Raw genomic sequence first — 15335 nt, 5'->3', positions numbered from 1 at the left:
AGTGATTTCCACTACTCTGTCTTCCATCTCACTGATCTGTCCTTCTGCCTCATTTAGTCTACTCTTGATTCCTTCTAGTGTATTTTTCATTTCAGTTATTCTTCAATTTTGTTGTTGTTGTTGTTGTTTGTTTTTTTGTGGCCACACTGTGCAGCATGCAGGAATCTTCGTTCCCTGACCAGGGGTTGAACCCATGCCCTCTGCATTGGGAGCACACAGTCTTAACCACTGGACCACCAGGGAAGTCCTGTATTTTACAATTCTGTTTCGTTCTTTATATTTTCTAACTCTTTGTTAAAAACTTCTAATTTCTTGCTCTATGCATCCATTCTCCTCCCAAGTTCTTTGATCATATTTATGATCATTACTGTCAACTCTTTCTCAGGGAGACTGCCTATTTCCATGTCACTTTGTTCTTCTTTTGTGGTTTAATCTTATTCCTTTGTCTGAAACATATTACTCTGTCACCTAATTTTGTGTAAATTGCTATTTGTATTTTTATGTATGTGGTAGGTTGGTTACATTTCTTGACCGTGGAGAAGAGGCCCTCTATAGGAAACATTCTATGCATCCCAGGAGTGCACTTCCCTCTCAACACCCAAGGTCCAGGAGCCAGCTGGTCCCAGGCTAGTGTCTGGCCTGCATTTGGGTGGAGCTGGGTTTTGGTCCTCTGGTGGGCAGGGCTGTATTTAGGGGCATACCTAGATGTGGCTGTGAGCTTAGGAAGTCTTTAGGTAGCCTGACTGCTGATTGGTGGGGCTGTGTTCCCACCCAGTTTGTTGTTTGGTCTGAGGCATCCCAGCACTGGAGCCTGCAGGCTGTTGGGTGGGGTCAGGTCTTGGTGCCAAAATGCCAGCCTCCTAGAGAGCTCACTTGCTGATGAATGCTCCATGATATATCCACCACCAGTGTCTATGACCCTGGAGTGGGCCACAGCCACCCCTTACCTCCCCAGGAGACCCTCCAAAACCAACAGGTAGGTCTGGCCCAGGCTCCCATCAAATTACTGCTTTTTCCCTTAGTCCTGGTGTGTGTGAGATTTTGTGTGTGCCCTTTAAGAGTGAAGTCTTTATTCCCCCCAAGCCTGTGGAGCTCCTGCAATCAAGCCCACTGGCCTTCAAAACTAAATGCTCTGGGGGCTCCTCTTCCTGGTGCCAGGCCCCTAGATAGGGGGGACTCACATGGGGCTCAGAACTCTCCTGTGGGAGAACCTCTGTAATATAGTTATTCTCCAGTTTGTGGGTCACCCACCAGTGGTATGGGATTTGATGATATCACGAGTCTGCCCCTCCTATAAGTCTTGTTGTGTTTCCGTCTTTATGTCTTTAGTTGTAGAGGGTGGTTGTTCTGCAGATTGTTGTGATTTTGGTGTTCTCATGTTGTGATTTTGGTGTTCTCTTATCTCAGGAGATAAGCTTAAGGTCCTTCTACTTTGCCCTCTTACTTTTAACCTATATGTGTCTTTATATTTAAAGTGGGTTTCTTGTAGACAACATTTAGTTGGGTCTTGTGTTTTGATCCACTCTGACAATCTTTGTCTTTTAATGAGTGTATTTAGACCATTGATGTTTAAAATGATTATTGATGTAGTAGCTTAATATCTACCATATTTGTCACTGTTTTCTATTTGTTGCTCATGTTCTTTTCTCCCATTTTTGTCTTCCATATATTTTCTGGCTTTTGTAGTTTTTTGCGTTTTGCAGTTTTAATTGAACATTTTATATAATTCTACTTTCTTTCCTGTCTTAGCATATCAGTTATACTTCTTATTTATTTTTTTTAGTTGTTACCCTAAAGTTTGCAATGTATTTTTATAGCTAATCCACCTTTACTTTCAAATAATACTATAACTCTTCCCAGTTACTGCAAGTACCTTATAATAACAAAAAATCCTGTTGTCTTTGTCCCTTGTATCACTCCTGTCGTTCATTGCATTTATACATATAAGCATATGTAGGCATTTATAAGCACACACACATGTGCATACCTAATTGGTTACATTGTTGCCATTGTTATTTTGAACAAACAAATCCATTATCTGTTAGATCCATTAAGAATAAGAAAAATAGAACTTATTTTACCCTTAGTTATTCTCCAGTGTACTTCTTCTCTTTATGTATATCTAAGTTTCTGACTTAATTTTTCAGAGAAGGAAAATTGTTTTCTTTTAACATTTGGCATACAGGGGAATGATGCCAATAATATGTGGAATTCGGCTTGGATTCTTTTCCCCTAAACAAGTTCGAACCTGTTATTGTTTTGGAAAGATCAGGGGCAAGCTTTTTCACAACTAAAGAGAAAGCGTTAGTAGTATAAGAAAAATGCTGAATATTCTGTAAAAGTAACCTATAATACAATAAGGTGCTGGTTTATTGGCACCTTAACAATTTTAACAAAAAATTGCTGTATATTCTACTATATTAAAAGATCTGAGGAAGTTGCAAGTTTTGTTGAAGAAGTTGTAAAGATAGCCTTTATCAATTTCTTTTTAATACAAAGGAACTATCACCAGATGATATTTTTAATTTTTATTAAACTGGTCTCTATTAGAAGTGAATGTCTTCAAGGACCCACATCAAAGGAAAAAACGAGCTCCAGGAAATGAAGCTTTAAAGGATGGACTGACTTACTCTTAATACAAATGCCAGTAGAAACTCAACTGTACTCATATTTTTATACGGCTTGTTATTGTTTTGTTAGGACTCCATAGTCCTTAATTCCATAGATTTTGAGTCCTCTCACTCCAATTCTACTTTTTCCATAGGTTTAGCTCTTTTTATTTTACAGAACATGGAGTTATTTAGGAATGCATATATGCTGTTATAGCAGAAATGCCTGCACTCAATTCTGAGTTAGTGGTAGCCACCTTTTTGAGTAACAAGGGTAGTCTAATCCTCTTTTATCTCATTTATTTTCAGTGCTCATCATAGTGGCTGGCAGGGCTATCCCAAGCCCTTTTGTGTGCAGTAGAAAAAAATGCTCCTTCCTCTGAGTAGGTTTAGATTTTTAATTGCAGAGCTTGGAGTACAAAACTCTTGCTGAATTAGTCCTGCTTGCCCTTTCAGCCAGGCCTTTATGCAGTGTATAGTTTGGAAGCACTATAACATGTCCTGGCTTCCTGAACAAAAGAGTCATGCACACATATAAACACATGCATGTACACACACACACACACACACACACACACATACACACAGTGCTTGTTGAACTGATGATGTGCATGACTTCACACTGTTTTTTAGCAAATATATTTTGATTAGTTTAGAAATCATTTATTTCCTTTATTTGTATGTCCCTAATTGTTAATTTTGATGTTATGTGAGGATTTTAAAAATACAGGTAAGACAATTTAACAGACTATTAACTTTCAAAATTCTTTTCATACAAGAGAAAGGGGGGAGTGGTATTGATAGAATGTATAAATATTCCCCAGCCTCTCCATTTTTTCTTTCTCTCTTCCTTTCTTTGAAGGGAAGGGGGTGATAGATGGTAGGAGAGCAAGACCAAATATGCCAATCTAATGTATAAATTCTTTAAACTAATACAAAAAATCTCAGTTTAGTTAGATGACAAATTGGGTTTTGCCAGATTTCTAGGCAGAATTGCACAATATATTAAGATTGTGACTCAAAGCCACATTCAACAGGTGGAGTAAAAGTCCTCTCTTTCGGTTCCAGATGTGGTTCCTTATATGCGGTAACCTATAAACCCAGAGACAACTTTTCTAATGCTTTTACCTTGTTTCTTGTATGTATGTTGAAGTAGGGACAGGAAAGCTACAATAAAACTCCTACTGGAAAGAGAGAAGGATGGGATACACATGAAAGTTCCTGGTCCTTACAATAATTAATAAAACTTCTTGCTTTGGAAGTAGAGTAAGGTCTTGATAGGATCCTAATTCTGCTTTCTGAGAGAAGTTCCTTTGTCCTTTGTTTTCCATAGTCCCTGACTTTGCTTTTTTAGGAATTATTCCTTAATCGGAAATGGGTGTTGGAGAACATACCCTTATTTGAGGCTGCCCTGGATTCTCACCCTGTGTTCTGTCAGTGCAAACTTGGGCTCCCTGGGTAGAGCATGCTAGACTTGCGGTATTTTTTGCTAATAAAGTTGCCTCAAAAATGTACGTTTCAATTCTGTTTGCCTCCAGTCAGCTATATGTGAAAATACCAGTACCAAAGATCTCACTTGCTCATAATTGCTAAGCCTACAAACTAGTTACTTTACTAGTTATTTTCCTCAGAGCATCCAACTCTCCCTTAACTTAATAACTGATACCTTGTGGCCACCTGAAACAGTACATTTGGGTAGGGGTTAATCTGACTTTTGCTCCTAGGCAGGCTCTCGTTATGTGGCTTAGAACTCTTAAGAGAAATTGTTGGAATACATTTTTTTGTGTTAGCTGTAGAGAAGCAACTGGCTTTTCTATTCCTTCAAGGTACCCTGTATTATTGGATTATCCATTAAGTTAGAAGTAGGCTATAGTCAGAGAGCCTTCCTAAGCAGAGTTGTATTCTTTTTTTTCTCTGCTTGTAAATGAACTAATTCTTGCCTAAATTCATTCATTTATCAGGCTTAAAACAACAAGTAGTAGTCAATTCATTACAACATTATGACTTTTTCTAGCTGCTTCTGCTAGAACTATAGTCTTGATAGGCACTTGGTTTCTCTTTTAAATGGTCATATTTTGCTAGTATAGTATATATAGTATAGTGTAGTATAGAAAGGATCACCAACATATGTCTCTTTCCTATCTGCTTTCTGTCCTACCTCTAAGTTAATAGAAATGCTTTGGATTTATCTTATAACCCACTCTGTTGTTCCTAAGAATTTCTATAACATTTAGCATAAAGGCTAAGTTGTAAAAAAGAGACTTAAAACTATAGTGGCTCAAACATAAATTAACTGTTTTTCTTATAGAACAGTTGAAAGGTAGATAGATGTGTGATATAAGATGGATAAACAACTCTGCTTTCATGAAATAGTCCAGGAACACCCAAAAAAGGAATCCATGAAGCACTTTCAATTTTTTTTTTTGTTGTTGTTGTTAAGATTCTGGTCTTAAACTGCAACTGTAGTTTTTTTTTTAAAGGCAGTGAAATTTTGAATAGGAAATATTTGAAACAAAATAGAAACATTTTAGAGATATCACACACACACACAAACACATATAAAAGTTCTTTGATTTCTAACCATAATGGAGTGGAGTCACTGGTGCTGTTCTTTCTCTTTGGCTGTAAATATCTAGACAAAAATATATGAAACAGTCATTATTTTCAGAAAATGGCAGCAGAGGTCAGAGGTTCAGTGATTTCTGAGAAAAGAGAAACAGATGAAGTGAGCCCTGTGATTGCCCTGGTTTTCTGCCTGGAGGCACTTTCAGATATCTGGTGCAGGGAGAGGAAAGCCAAGTAGAGCACAATGGTCCTGCTTGATTGAAATAAAGATTAGATTGGGGGAGGATGAGATAGCTGGAATCGTTAGATCAGAATACTAAAGAGTAGGGACCTATGTATGCAAAGAAAGAGCATCATAAATCTTCATGTCGCCTTGAGACCTTTGTTAAATACTAAGCTCTGTGTGTGTAGGTGAAACTCCATAAGGGCACACAAAAAGTTATTAGGCAATGTAATCTGAACAACTTCCAATGCTCATACAAGGTTAAGAGATGTTTGAGTTCTGAATAAGCAGAGTGGAGAGACTTTGTTGAACATCTAGAGTATTCAGTAGAGACCCCAGATTGGTCACACCTCAAAGAGTAAGGCTGAGTCTGACTTGATGACTAATGGCTACTCTATACGTGCTCTAACAAATCTTAGAAGGAATCTGAAAAGAATGAAGTTGAACATTAAGTAATTTAATAACCTATTGAAACAAAATTTATCACTCTTTAAAGGAAGACCATAAAATCCAGAAATTCAACAATATCATATTCATAGTGTCCATAATAAATGTGTGTGTGTTTACATACATACATACATATATGTATACATACACACAAACTACTAGACATACAAAGGAGGAGAAAAATCATCAATAGAAAAAGACAGGAATGACAGAGATGAGATTAGTTGGCAAAGACTTTAAAATATCTCAAATATAGTAAGTATGCTCAAGGACTTAAAAGGAAAAATCATAAAACTACAGATCTAAGAATCCCAATAAATCACAAGCAGGATTACAAACAAAACCACACCATGGTGTATTGTAGTCAAATCACCAAGTTCTAGTGATACAGAAAAAAATCTTAAAAGCATTAAGAGGAGTAAGAAAAATTTTTATATAGGGGAGCAAAGAAAAAAAATGACTGCTGACTTATCATCAGAAGGTAAGCAAACTAGAAAACAGTGGAATGATATATTTAAAGAGCTGAAAGGAAAAAAAAAATTAACCTAAAATTATTTTTAAAAACAAAAGCAAAATAATATTTCCAAATAAGCAAAGTGAGAAAATTTCCTGTCAGTATACCTATATTATAAGAAATCTTAAAATGATCTTCAGGCTGAAAGAAAATAATACTGAGTGAAAATTCAGTTCTGCACAACGGAAAGAAGAAGTAGTAGGAAGTGGCAAATATTTATGTCTAAAAATATATGGAAATTAAACTCTACATTTCCAAGTAATGCTTAGATCAAAGAATAAATCACAAGAGAATCTATAAAGTGTTCTTAATGGAATGATAATGAAAATACAGCATATCAAATTTTGTGGGATGCAATGCTTACATGAAAATTTATGGTTATAAATGCTTATATTAGAAAAGAAGGAAGGTGTAAAGTTTATGGCATAAGCCTCCCTCTTAAGAAGCTGCAAAAAATGAGCAACTTAAATCCAAAGCAAGAAGGAAAAACTGATAAAAAGTGAAATCGATGAATATAAAACACAAAAGCAACAGAGAAAAATCAGTGAAACCAAAGCTGGTTCTTTGAAAAGATTAAGTTGATAAATATCCAGCTAGATCGATCAGGAAAAAAATTACCAATAACAGGGAAGAAAAGCATCACTGTAGATATTATAGGCATTAATAGAATAATCAGGGAATAGTATGAGCAATTTCATGCCAGTAAGTTCAATAACTTAGATGGACTAAGTGCTTGAAAGACACAAATTACCAAAACTGACAGAAGAAGAAATAGAAAACTTGAAAAACCTTATGTCAATTAGATAAATTAATAATTAAAAACTCCCTATAGGAAACTCCAAGCCAAGATGGCTTCACTGATTAATTTTATTGAAACTTAAGTAGTAAACAATTACAATCTTATACAAACTCCTTCAAAAAATAGAGGAGGGAACACTTCTTGACTCATTTTATGAGGTCAGCATTAGCTTGATTTTAAAATCAGATAAAGACATTACAGGAAAATAGATCAATATCTCTTTTGACTGTAGATGCAAAATATCCCTAATGAAATAGCAAACAGAATCTAGCAAAACATATTACAAAATGCATCATGACCAAAGGGGTTTATGCCAGAAAGCAAGGTTGATTTTAACATTTAAAACCAATCAAAGAAAAAAGGAGAAACAGCATATGATAATTTCCAGAGATACCAAAAATCTATTTGACAAAATTCGAACCTACTCATGATAAAAATTCACGACAAACCCAGAATAGACAGAAACTTCTTCAATCTGATGAAGGACATTTATAAAAAGTATACAGCTAACATTACATTTAACAATGAAAGACTGAATGCTTTCTCTGTAAGATTAGGAAGAAGGTAAGGATGTCCATTCACACAGCTTATAATTAATGTTATACTGGAATTCATAGCCAGTGCAGTAAGATAAGAAAAATAATAAAAGGAATCCAGATTAAAAATAAATCAAACTGCTTTATTTGCAGTTGACATGATAATATACATAGAAAATCCTAAGGACTTTGCTATGAGGAAGATACTAAAACTCCTAAGTGAATTTAACAAGGTCAAAGTATATAAGGTCACCACATAAAAATCAACTGTATTTTTATATACTATCATCCAAACAATTTATGAATGCTATATACTAGCTTCCATAAACATGAAATACATAGAGAGAAATTTTTTAAACTCTATAAAACATAGCTGAGAGAAATTACCAGTACATAAATACACAGAGAAATAATACCTTATACATTGATTAGGAGATTCAGTGTTGTGTTAATTCTCAACCAATAGATCCATGGATGCAATGAAATCCTTATCAAAATGCTGCTCTTTTTTTTAAGAGATTGACAAGCTGATTCTCAAATTTAGAATTGTCAAAACAATATTGAGAAATAACAAAGTTGAAGAATTTACTGGATTTTAAGAATTACTCTAAACTACAATAATAGTGTCGTATTGGGTCATGGTGTTGACATAGGTAGGTAGATAGATGATAGACAGATATCCTAAGTGCTCTCTGTGTGTATGTAAGTGTATATACAACATGTAGTATTCATATAGATAGTCTTTTATCTATTCAAGGATAGTTTTGGTTTTTTTTTCTATTAAAGGATTATAGAATCTTTTCAACAAATGGTTCAGGAACTAGATATCCTATAGAAAATAATGAATCTGGACCCTTACCTGGACCAATACACAGAGCTTGACTTGAATTGGATTATAGATCTAAAAGTAAAAACACTAAAACTTTTTGATATTTTAGAAACATGAATAAATCTATGAATTCATGTTAAGCAAATATTTCTTAGCACATAAAAAGAACTATCTATAAAAGGGAGGTTTGAAAAATTGGGCTTCATCAAAATTAGAATCTTTTGCTGCTCAAAAGACACCTTTAGGAAAATGAAAGGCCAGCTACAGATTGGGAGCTATAAGTATTTCCAATACATACAGTCTGACAGTCTTATATGAACAGGAAGGTAGCCAATTAAATATGAGCAAAAGATTTAAAAAGACACTTCATTAAAGGAAGTCATAATCCCTTGGGAAGCATATGAAAACATGTTCCACATCAGGAATTGGAAAACTATGGCCCATGGACCAAATCTGGCCTATTGTCTGTTTTTGTAGACAAAGTTTTATTGAAACATCATTACACCCATTCATTTATGACTGCTCTCATGCTTTAACAGGAGAGTTGAGTAGTTATTAAAGAGACGCTGTGGCCACAAAACAAATATTTCCTGTCTGCCTCCTTACAGAAAAATTTGCTATCCCCTGGTCTAAAGGAATCAAATTCCAGGGAAGACTAAGCTCTTCCTAGGTGAGCAAACACCAGTGGAGAAGTTTGGCCTAATTTAATGTAATTTTCCCCAGGATAAAACTTATTTTTCTTGGAATTATAATTTTTTACAGTTGGATCTTATTTTTTAAATCATAGTTAATTCATTTTTATTACTAAGCTAACAAACTCTATTAAAGGCAAAATTATACAAGTTTTTCTTTAAGTTTTGGTAACTTAAGGTGTAATATTAGAAAGTTCTATCTTATTCTGAGGAACAAACTACACTTCAAGGTTAAAACAGTGATGTAGAGAGAACAAAACAAACAAAACAACAACAAGACAGTGATGTAGATTCATGATGTTGACCAGAAGTTAGTACGAAGAGAAATTGTACTGAAAACCACTTGGTTTAAACAGCCTGTACTTATTTCCATCAGTAAGTTAAGTTGTGACTGCAAACAAGTAAGGATGAGGATTGAAGGCATGTGCTGCCTTTCTGAGGACTGACTAGTCTCACTGCCCAGGTGGTATCCACTCATGGATGTATTTGCCCTGATCTTCACTAGAAGTAGGGGCTCCTATTTCCAGTGCAGATCAGGGCATGTGTTGGTCTTTGATCAGTTCAACACACTGCAGAGAGATGTAGGGAGTAAATCTTAGTGGCCTGGCAGGCCAGGCTTATATGCTAACTGAGGAGTCTAGACATTCTGGGTTTGCCTCACATTCTTATTAGTTTGTTGTTGCATCAGCTGTGTTCTGATTGGTTACACTCTAAGATATAAGCCATTACATCATTGGTTATATAAATTGTTTACATAAAACGTTTTGTGTTTGAGGTACAACAGGTGTCGATCTCCTTTGAATGAGCCATATACTTATCTGTAACATGTTTACAACCATAGTTAGTTTTTAGAAAGACATTTTTTCAAGCAAGAGAACATTTTTGATGGAAAAGATTGGTTACCATTTATAAGCATAGCAAACAGATTTTACTCCTGTTAAAATGTAGAATAAGGTATCCTTTACAGAAAATTCATTTCACTTATTACAAAGCCCCAGTATTATTTAGTTTACTTAAATCTGATATTACTACTTTTTCTATGTTAGGATAATTTAATGTCACATATGAACATAAAAATGATTTTTGTAAATTTAGTTTCAGTATCAGTATTTGTACTAGAAGTACAATAACATTAACTCCATAAACTTTTATTTTTCTCTATTTCCATGAGCTAATAATCAGTTTGACAACCCAGCAAAGTGGCATGTTATAGGGAAATTTTCTGACTGGGGCAAAATTTAATGAAACAATGTTTAAGGTCATCTTTGATTTCTGCATGCTTACTTCCACATCATACTTCTTCAAGTCCTATCTACTTTAAAATCAACCTTGAGTCCATCCTCTTATCTTCATCTCTTCTTTATCTCCCACCCCATTTCCAGTCCAGGCCATTTTCATCTTTTATTCATTGTTTTAGTCACAGTAAGCTCTAGAGTAACACATTAACCTTCTAATCTCAGTAATTTTGCACAGCAAAGGTTTACTGTGGCTTACGTAAAGTCCAGTGTGGTTTGAGCTGTGATCCTCTTCCATCTTGTAGTTATAATATCTGCACAGTGGCTTTGAAGTTGGTCAGATGGACTAGAAATGACTTTATCACTTTTGCTCACAGCCTGTTGGTCAGAGCTAGTCACATGGCTCCAACTTAAGTGCAGTGAAGGCTGGGAAATGTAGGATAGCACATGAAATATTTAGAGATCACAATTATCTGTACCACATTTAGGTTATTATAGTTGCATCCTAATTGGTTTCCTTATTTACTCTTATGTTCCACTACAATGCTTTCTTTACCTAGTAGCTAGAGTGCTTGGAAAAAAAAAATTTTGTTACTATCTCGCCAATAACTTCCTTTTTGCATAAAATCCAACACTTTGCCCTCACCTGTGCAACTACTGCATGATATGGTCCTTGCCTTCTTCATTAATTTCATGATTGGCAGTTAGTATTGTTATAACTGTGAATAGTGTATTTTGAATAGGCATTTTAAATTTTGTCCATAGTTATGAAAATGTGATTTAAAATAGTGTCACATTTACAAAATCACAATAATAACTATAAACTGAATAATAATACCAAGAGAAGTCCTAATTTATATGGCAGTCTCTGCAGTCACATTGTAGGTAATTAGAATCTGAAAAAAAAAGCCTTTTGAGAACATTGACATAAAATCTGTTATAATGAATAAATTCTGTGTAGTAGAGTTACAATAATTCTGTTTCTCTGATGACAAATGATCTCAGCATAAATGTTTTCTTTGGCTAAAGTTTATATGAAAGATATTTCATTATGGTTAAATGTGTAAAAATTAATAAAGTTTATTTTTTAGAGCAGTTTTAGGTTTACAACAAAATTGAGTGGAAAATACAGAGTTCCTATATGTCCCCTGTCCCTACACAGATATTACTTCCCCCACTATCAACATACTGCACAAAGGTAGTGAATTTGTAACAATCTATAAACCTACAGTGACACATCATTATCACTCAAAGTCCATAGTTTACATTAGGTAGGGTTCACTTTCAGCGTTGTGCATTCTATGAGTTTTGACAATAAATGCAATTTTTAGACAAGTTTTTCATGAAGTTTGTGTTTTGCCATTAAGTAGTTACTTCCCTTCAGTTGTACTTTCAATTTCTTCTGTTAGGCCTTCTTCAGTTTCTTCCTTGGCAGTATGAAGCTCCTAATTAATTATCCCAAACACCACACACACACAAACTCTCTCTCTGTCTCTCTCTCTGTCTCTCTCTCTCTCTCTCTCTCTATGTGTGTGTGTGTGTGTGTCTCTCTCTCCCTCTCCTCCCCCCCTCACTCTGATTGTTTTCTAGTTGGAGTGGTTGAAATATTTTCTTAAGGTAATTAATTTGTAATCTCACAAACTGTGGATTAGAGCAGTGCCCTTGCCAAAAGATAGAGGAGCTAATTAAGGTTCAACCCTTATTTTCAAATGTGCATGAAAGAAAGCCTGTATATAAATTCTTTCTCATCTCTGAGCTGTGAATCCTAGGAATAAAGTTTTTAACAAGCTGTTTATCTTAATAAACATCTCAGGATTTATATATTTGATATGTTTATTGCAATGTAGCAGAGCATTCATATTTTTGATAATTTTTGACATTAAAAAATTGATTCCTGTTCTAGCAAATGAAAATTACATTTAGTAAAATTGAGTACTCTATGGTTTGTTACATGGATTTAGATCTAGCACAGTTCAAATGACTTGTCTTATACTTGACATCTACTTACATATAAAAGGCTCATGTAACAGTTTTTACATGGTGTTAGTATTGTCATTCTTGTTTCTTTTCCTTTGCTGGCCTACTTCTGTTTCAGCCCTTGACCATTAATAAAGTATTAAACAGCAAGGAGATTATCCTACTACTGGGTACACAATATTGAATAAAAACAGGTGTTTGTGGGATAGAAAGATAAGGAAATCAAATCTTTGAGAAGTTGATATACCATTCTTCTTTCATATAATTAGATGTTTTATAAAGTAATTTGGGATTGTATGACAAGAGTCAAGGAAGCTATTAAGCAATCTCTGTGAAAACTTGATTGTCTTTGTGCTTTGACTAACTGTGTTTGTCTTGTTCACAGTAACTGTAGTACTGAATGGAAGTGGCTTGTAGACAGAGCAAGAGTTGGCAGCCGTTGGACGTGGCTTCAAGCCCAGATTTCAGAGCTAGAATACAAAATCCAACAACTAACGGATGTTCACAGGCAGATTCGTGCCTCCAAGGTATCGTGTGTGCTCTTCTATTTAAAAAAATATTGTTAGTTTTAGTTTCTTCTCATCTCTCCACACAAAATAATTGTTATTAGGCTTTATAAAAATGTAGTTAATGTTAAGATTTCTGATATATTAATTCTGTAAGTTGAAACTATTTTTGTAACTTATCACAAACATTTTATCATATTGAGCAGTTAAGAATTTCTTTATTGGATTTCAGTTAATAGAAATGATAAACATATTTTATAAACCTCTACTTTGTTGGAATTTATTTTAACATATGTGAGAAATTCTGAGTGTATCTTATTGGAATCTCTTTAGAGTTTTTTGTTGTTTTAAGAAAAATTATAAACACATAAAAATGTTCTAGAAAGCAATATAATGGATACCTGTGTACCCACCCTCAAATTTATCAAATATTAAATTTTTATTAATTTGGGTTTTGTTTTTAGAATAATAAAGCATTACCTTACAATTGAAGTACTTGTATAATCCTTCCTGATCCCATTCCCTTTCCCTATGCCACTGATACCAACATATTTTAAAAGATTTTAATTTTATATTGGTGTAAAGTTGACTAACAATGCTGTGTTAGTTTCAGGTGTATAACAAAGTGATTCAGTTATATATATACATGTATCTATTCTTTTTCAAATTCATTTCCCGTTTAGGTTATTATAGAGTATTAAGTAGAGTTCCCTGTGCTATACAGTAGGTCCTTGTTGGTTATATATTTTAAATATAGCAGTGTGTACATGTCATTCCCAAACTCCCAATCTATTCCTCCCCCTCCCCCTTCCCCCCTGGTAACCATAAGTTTGCTCTCTAAGTCTGTTTCTGTTTTGTAAATAGGTTTATTTGTATCTTTTTTTTTTTTTTTAGATTCCTCATATAAGCGATATCATAGGATATTTGTCTTTCTCTGTCTGACTCACTTCACTTAGTAGGGTAATCTCCAAGTCCATCCATGTTGCTGCAAATGGCATTATTTCATTCTTTTTAATGGCTGAGTAATATTCCATCATATATATGTTCCACATCTTTATCCATTGCTCTGTTGGTGGACATTTTGGTTGCTTCCATGTCTTGACCATTGTAAACAGTGCTGCAATGAACACTGGGGTGCATGTGTACTTTTGGATTATGGTTTTCTCCAGATATATGCCCAGGAGTGCGATTGCTGGATCATATAGTAGTTCTATTTTTAGTTTTTTAAGAAACCTCCATGCTGTTCCGTGAAGTTTATGTTTGTTCTTATTGCCATTTTGTTGTTTTGGATTTGTTTTTGTAGGTGTTTTTCCTTCCCTTCAACTTTTTTTCTCTTCTCTTGTGATTTAATGACTGACTTTAGTGTTGTGTTTGGATTCGTTTTTCTTTTTTCTGAGTGTATCTATTGTAGATTTTCAGTTTGCAATTCCCATGAGATTTTGATATAGCAATCTGTATATAAACAAGATTGTTTTAACTTGCTGGTCTTTTAATTTCAAATGCATTTCCAATATCCTGCATTTGTGCTCTCCTCTTACAGTTGCTGGTTTTGATTTGTGTGCAGGTAATTTCCCACCTTTACTGTATGTTTGCCTTTATCAGTGAGCTTTTCCATTCGTAATTTTCTTGTTCCTAGTTGCAGCCTTTTCTTTTCCACTTAAAGAAATTCCTTTAGCATTTGTTGCAAAGCTGATCTGGTGGTGCTGAATTCTCTTAGCTTTTGCTTATCTGTAAAGTTTTTGATTTCTCCACTGAATCTGAATGAGAGCCTTGCTGGGTAGAGTATTCTTGGTTGTAGGTTCTTCCCTTCATCACTTTAAATATATCATTCTACTCCCTTCTGGCCTGCAGAGTTTCTGCTGAGAAATCAGCTGATAACCTTATGGGAGTTTCCTTGTAAGTTATTTGTTGCTTTTCCCTTGTTGCTTTTAATATTTTTTCTTTGTCTTTAATTTTTGTCAGTTTGATTATTATGTGTATCAGCATTTTCCTCCTTGGGACTCTCTGTGCTTCCTGGACTTGGGTGACGCTTTCCTTTCCCATGTTAGGGAAGTCCTCTTTTCTTTTCACTCTTTTTTTCTTTATTCTGTTCTGCAGCTGTGATTTCCACCATTCTGTCTTCCAGTTCACTTATCTGCTCTTCCATCTCAGTTATTCTGCTATTGATTCCTTCTAGTGTATTTTTCATGTCATTTATTGTATTGTTCATCTCTGTTTGTTTGTTCTTTACTTCTTCTAGGTCTTTGTTAAACATTTCTTGTATCTTCTCGATCTTTGCCTCCATCCTTTTTCCAAGATCCTGGATCGTCTTCATTATCATTATTCTGGACTTTTTTTCCAGAAGGTTGCTTATCTCCACTTCATTCAGTTGTTTTCTCTGGGGTTTTATGTTGTTCCTTCATC

General features: G+C 34.6%; 1 protein-coding gene across 11 annotated transcripts in view; it reads left to right on the top strand.

Annotated features, from left to right (window-relative positions):
• Window positions 1-15335, top strand: part of KANSL1L (KAT8 regulatory NSL complex subunit 1 like) — a 146771-nt gene that overhangs the window by 32209 nt on the left and 99227 nt on the right. For 10 of the 11 annotated variants that reach the window (XM_004262935.4, XM_049712103.1, XM_033428296.2 and 7 more), the window contains one exon: window positions 12812-12953. In XM_004262935.4, coding sequence (XP_004262983.1) covers window positions 12812-12953 — 142 coding nt within the window. Of the gene's footprint in view, window positions 1-875; window positions 977-12811; window positions 12954-15335 lie in introns of those variants that run through there. The other variant, XM_033428341.2, reaches the window with a different exon arrangement.

This window comes from Orcinus orca, chromosome 7, assembly GCF_937001465.1.
Source record: "Orcinus orca chromosome 7, mOrcOrc1.1, whole genome shotgun sequence".
In the NCBI taxonomy this organism is placed as follows: domain Eukaryota; kingdom Metazoa; phylum Chordata; class Mammalia; order Artiodactyla; family Delphinidae; genus Orcinus; species Orcinus orca.
Note: the sequence above shows the minus strand (reverse complement) of the source record. Positions and strands in the feature narration are given on the sequence as shown.